We start from the raw sequence: 6000 nt of genomic DNA, 5'->3' as shown, positions 1-6000 counted from the left end.
TTATCCTTTGTAAATTTGAGGGATATTAATGTAAACGTTTTTTTGCTGTGGTGGAGGGGGTGGTGGTGGAGAAGCATGGTCACTCAATGTAGCCATAATATAACGGGTGTTGAAAATAGTTTGATGATAACTACACCGAAGCAGATCGTTAACAGCTGCACTAAGAAAACTTCCTGCTTTTGTTTCAGCTTGGAATGATGCCCGAATGCCCACCCTTCCTTTCTTTGGTATCAAGATTTTTAGAGCAGCAAAGTCAAAACCAGAGGCAAACCCCTAACATGCTGAGAGATGAAACAAATTTCTTTCTCATGGAGCCGCAAAAAAAGCTAGGGTAAGTTTCAACTTTATTTTAATTCCAGGAATAACCTTCTCCTGAGGTACGTTTGTGGGTTTCTAATCTTTTTGTGGATAACTGAAATAAACTTCTAAGTTCTGATAGATTTAGAGCCAGGTTCCAACCGTCTGAACTGACAGGAAGTCACATAAACCTGTGTTTTGGTTGATTATCCTGTTGGAGGATGTGGAGAAACACAAGTGAAAAGCCTCAAGAGATGAAAATATGCTCCGCTGAGAAAAGTCAAGTACTAAGTTAAAGTTGTATCTCATTTACTTTCAATGATGCTTACCATTTAATGTAAAAAATGTAGCTGTCTATTGAATGTTCATTATTTCACTGTTCAGTAGAATTACTTGGAAAATATTGGGTTAGAATTTGTAAATTGAGCTTTACTAACACCTGACAAATAAATCATTCATTTAACAACTTTTACAACATATTCTCAAATGCTGTAACAAACAGAATTGTAGGTATTTTCAAAGCATTCCTCTTGTTTCATAATACAAGATGGTTTTGAATGTAAAACATGCCTGAGGAACCAGCACAGAATTAAAATAAAATATTTTTCTCCCTGCATTCAATGCCACAAAACATGAGGCTGAATTTTCTGGCTGGCAGTGGGGGTGGGGTGGGTGGGTTGGAGTGGGAGCGGGTGCAGGCAGGTGCAGACCCAATCGCCACCCGCAATCTGGTCCGTGCCGCCATTTTTTGTGGGCGGGCCAATTAAAGTCCGCCCAGCGTACTTCACGACTCATGTGCATAGTGGGCGTGCTCAGCCCTCCAGGTCCAATGGCGACCCGGCAGCCTGTATGAAGGAAAGGCTGCTCACAATGGCTGGGCGAAGGGCTCTGCAGAGGGACAATAGAGGTGACCCAAGTCCCATCGGGGCAGGCCAGGTCAAAGGGTAGGCCATCAGGGCAGGCCAGGCTAGAGGATAGGGCGGGGGGCCCGTGTGCCCCTCATTTTTCTGATGACTGCCTTGCCACGCTCCTCGAGGAGGTGGCAGCATAGCAAGAGGTGCTGGTTCCCCAGGACAGGAGGAGCAGGCCCCCCTCACATGGCGAAACATGCCTGGGAGGAGATGGCAGAGCTGGTGAGCTCCCGCGACTTGGTGCTGCACACCTGGATCCAGTGCGCAAGCGCTTCAATGACTTATTGCGCTCTGGAAGGGTGAGGACAATGTTGGCATTGGTCACTTTACCCAGCAGGTCAGCTTTCCCCCATGCTGCCCCCACCCCAACCAAGTCTGAGCGTAGTGACTGCATTGAATCATTGGCGGCATGTGTCCTTTGCTGGGTGGGCCAGCAGGTATTGCCCATGCCAAGGTCAGCCTGAGAGGGCGGTGATGAGATGGGTTCTGCCCCCGCAACATGTGGTACACTGAGACTCACATGACTGTTTTGGGGGCAACCTGGAGGAGCTGCACCAGGCACTGTGCCTGAGTCAGGGTGATGACATGCTGGGAGGGGAGCTTCAAGGTGGCATGGCACTGAACCACCCGCTGCCCTTTGCGCTCCATGTGCTTGCGCCTCCTTGCTATGGAACAATATACAGGGTGGTGCCTAATGAGATGTAGGCAGCATATGGCCAAGATGGGGTTTGGGGTGGGGGGGGAGGCCTAGCACCTTTGTGTGAGTGTTTGGCAGCAGTGGGGTGAGGAAGCACTGGAGCCCTGCATTGTACCACTCTGGTTGGGGTGGGCCTTGTGCAAAGAGAATCCATGTACAATTTGCACACATCAAGCCTCTTCTCCCATTTTCAGGAGAAGAATGCTCATAATGCTGAAGAGCGTGTGAGGAATAGTGGCAGCCAGGTGCAGTTAGCCATTCTCAGCCAGTTTGAGCAGGAGACCCTGGATTTGGAGAGGGGCCATGTGCCCAGGTCCACTGGTGTCAGTGAGGCTGGGATGCCACGGTCAGGTATGTTTGCCCAGCAGTGAGGTCAGCATTGTTCTCCCAACAGCCATGGCAGTGCTGAATGTTCAGTGATTGAAGTTTGCAACATGGCTTGACCATTGCTTATGGAAGGATGAGCGCATAATGATCCGGGGGACAGGGATGCACATTGACATTGTCTCCACGTTAACTGATCCAATGCCCTTGTTCTTCCTTTCAGCATCAGCAGAGCAGGAGGAAGACCAGCAGATGCCCCCTCTCACACCTGAGGGCCCTAAAGTCTCACCAGCATCACACCATCTCTGCCAGGCAGGCACCAGCGTAGATACGAGCACCTTGGTGGGAATTAGAATATCACCTAGTGTCCCAGGGCACAGCGGTGAGGGCACGTCACAGTCGCTGGAGCAGCTGGCAGAGACAGAGTTCCCATGGTGCCAGCAGTCGGAGGACTGCAGGGGACCAGGCACATGCTCAGTCGGTGCCTGATGATGTGCCTCTGGAGTCGTCCTAGATGCAGCAGGGGCAGGAAATGCAGCCGGGTGTGCGGGAGCATCTATGGGAGATACATGAGGCTATGCTTGGCCTGGTCTCCGTAGTGGAGGAGTCTACGCAGACGATTGCTGAAGCAATGAGCCACATGTCCGAGCGCCATGCGTCCTCCATGGAGGGAGTGGCGACTCTCGTGGAGAGGGTCCTCCAGGAGACCCATCAGGGCTTCCTGGGGATGCGCACTGACCAGCAAGCCCTCACATCGGCATTGACCTCAGCTGGTCAGTGTCAGTGTGGGAGATGGTCTGGGCATCAAGTTTCCCAGCTCGGTGCCCATCCATCCACGGTGAACTGGGAGGTCCAAAGCAACCTCACAACGGTGCTGCAGCTGCCTGTCGTCTCTGCATGCTCCTCTCAGGGCGCTCCAGATGATGACGGCAGCTCCTCCACCCCTCTGCCAGTGACCGTAGCATCTGATAAGCCTCCGACGACTGGGGAGATGCCAGCTGTGGAACTGGCCACTCTCTCCCAGGCGGGGCCAGCACAGGCTCCACGGGCCAGAGGATGACCGCCAAGGTCATCGAGGCCAATAGGACAGCAGAGTCAGTAGGCTGTCTCAGGTGCCAGGGCCAGTGAGGGGGCAGCACCAAGACATAGCACACAGAAATGTAAACATAAAGCATCTTAGGCACACCACGGCTTATCACTGGTGCTTTTGTGTTGGCCCGGGATGAGCTCTTTATGATTTACTTTGAATTGAAACACCATTGTCATTTTTTTGGCTTAAGTTTCTTTGCTTATATTAAATTCAGACATGTGACCATGGCTGAGGGTGCCTCTTTTCTCCTGCATGTGTATGGTTTACAAAAATGTTATGAGTGCTTTGTGGGACATTCAGCTTTATTAACAAGGCCCTTAGTTACTGTTCCTAACCTGGCAGATTTGGCACTTAGGTATTGAGTATAGAGCTTATTGCCCAGGCTTGTCTTGGTGGTCCATCTGTGGTGTGCTAGCTGAAGGTTCATTAGATTAAAGCCTCCCGGGTGTCCCTGCCTCCCTGGAGTATGCCCAGGTCTGTGTCTACCCCCTCAGCATTTCCTTGTGCGTGCTAATCCTCGAACTCTCTGCCGGACTCATCGTGTTCAGCCACAGCCACTGCTTCGACATCTTCATCGTCCACTGAGCCCCCCTTTCCAGCGCAAGGTTGTGCAGAGCGCAGCATGCAACCACTATCATCGAGACATGATCTGGGGGCTACTGGAGTGCACCCCCTGAGCAGTCCAGGCATCGGAAGCGCATCTTGAGAAGACCGATGGCTCTTTCCACCACAGCCCTTGTGGAGGCGTGGCTCCTATTGTACTGCTGCTCAGCTTGGGTTCTTGGATGGCAGAGAGATGTCGTAAGCCACCTTCTGAGGGGATAGCCCTTGTCACCCAACAGCCATCCATCCAGCCGGGCTGGAGCATTGAAGAGAGACTGGGAGTGTCTGAGGATGTAGGTGTTGTGGGAGCTGCCTGGGTACCTTGTACAGCCTTGTAGAATCTGCATCCTGTGATCACACACTATCTGCACGTTCATGGAGTGGAAGCCCTTTCTGTTGACGAAGGCACCGGGCTCACCTGCTGGCGCCTTGATGGCCACATGTGTACAGTTTATTGCACCTTGGACACGGGGGAAGCCAGAAATGGCCGCGAAGCCTCTGGCTCGCTGTGCCTGACTTGCCAGGTCCCAACGGAAATGCATGAAGGTCAATGCACACCTGAACAGAACGTCATTAACCTGCTTGACACAAGTGTGGACAGCTGATTGGGAGACAATGCAAAGATCACCCACCAAGCCCTAGAAGGAGCCAGAGGCATAGAAGTTGAGGGTAGCTGTGACCTTTAGAGCCACTGGCATGGGGCACCTCCCCACAGATTTCATGGAGATCTCAGACCCAATCATCTGACAGATATAGTTGACTGTCTCCCTTGAGAGATGGAGTTTCCTTCGGCACTGCACCTCAGACATATTGAGATAGCTGCTTCACCGCAAGTATACCCTGGCAGCAGGATAGTGGCATCTTCTGCAACCCCTTCTGCCTTAGACTACCTATTGGTCTACACCCATTGTGCCTGCACCTGTCCTCCCAAAGGTGGCTCCTCTAGGGGCTGAATGTGCACTCCTGGCCTCCTTCCCCTTCTAGCCCTCCATTCCTCCTCAGAGGAGGTGCCTCCAGTGGACAGTTCAGCTTCCATTCCCAGGCTAAGGGAAGGCTTCCTGAAACCTGCAGGCCCAGAAAAGATTCCTCACTGCAGAGTACTGACCTGAAGGCTAAGAGTCCAGACAAAGTAGCTGGAATGCGTTTTGAAGTATTGCAGATTACACAGGCAAGTTTCAATAACTTTGAAAAATCAATACCTGAGAGAGCACACTCGCGACCCCATGAGCCCTCTTATCCCACCCGTGGAGGACATGAGGTTTATAAAAATGTGTCCTACCCGCCTGCCCACTGCGCCCTTGCGGCGACCCGAAATTACATGTGCGCCGAAAAATTGGCATTGATTGGTGAGTCAAGGGCCTTAAGTGGCCTATTAATTAATAGCGGGTGCGCAGCGGATATCATCATGCACCCACCTAACGAAATATTGCAATGGCGCATGGTGATGTTGGGAAGCTCACCCGACGTCACCACATCATTTTACCCGCGGATGTGCGGGGCCCTCTCCTGCACGCCAGCGGAAAAATTCTGCCCATGATTACATAGGATATACAGCACAGCATCAGGCTATTCAGTCCCACCTATCCATTATGGCACTTATGCTCCACTTGAAACTCCTCCCATCTTTCCTCATCTAAATCTATCATCGTAACAATTTATTCCCTTCTACCTCCGATGCTTGTCTAGCTTTCCCTTTAATGCATTTATGTTATTCGCTTCAACCACTCCCTGTCGTAGCAAGTTCCACATTCTCACCTTTCTTTGGTAAATAAGTTTCTTCTGAATTCCCTACTGGATTTGTTTGTAACTATCTTATGTTGACAGCCTCTCATTATACACTTCCCCACAAGAGGAAACATTCTCTCAACATTCACTTTATCAAAACATTTTATAACTTTAAAGACCTCTTCAAAGACCAGTCTTTTTTAACAAGAGAAAAGAGACCTACTTTGTGAATCCTGTCCTGATATGTATACCCAGGCATTTCTGGTATCAGCCTTGTAAACCTTCTTTGTACCCTCTTAAGGGCCTCTATACCCTTTTTTGCAATATGGTGACCAGAGCTGTACACTGTACTC

General features: G+C 50.8%; 1 protein-coding gene across 1 annotated transcript in view; it reads left to right on the top strand.

Annotated features, from left to right (window-relative positions):
- The first annotated feature begins 259 nt into the window (after window positions 1-259).
- si:ch211-247n2.1 (calcium-activated potassium channel subunit beta-2) overlaps window positions 260-6000 on the top strand; it is a 43792-nt gene continuing 38051 nt past the window's right edge. The window contains exon 1 of the mRNA XM_041181880.1: window positions 260-331. Within this exon, the coding sequence (XP_041037814.1) occupies window positions 279-331 (53 nt within the window). The 5' untranslated portion in view covers window positions 260-278. The remainder of the gene's footprint in view (window positions 332-6000) is intronic.

The sequence above is a fragment of the Carcharodon carcharias genome, chromosome 2 (genome assembly GCF_017639515.1).
Source record: "Carcharodon carcharias isolate sCarCar2 chromosome 2, sCarCar2.pri, whole genome shotgun sequence".
Lineage (NCBI taxonomy): Eukaryota > Metazoa > Chordata > Chondrichthyes > Lamniformes > Lamnidae > Carcharodon > Carcharodon carcharias.
This window is presented reverse-complemented; position numbering and strand designations above follow the sequence as displayed.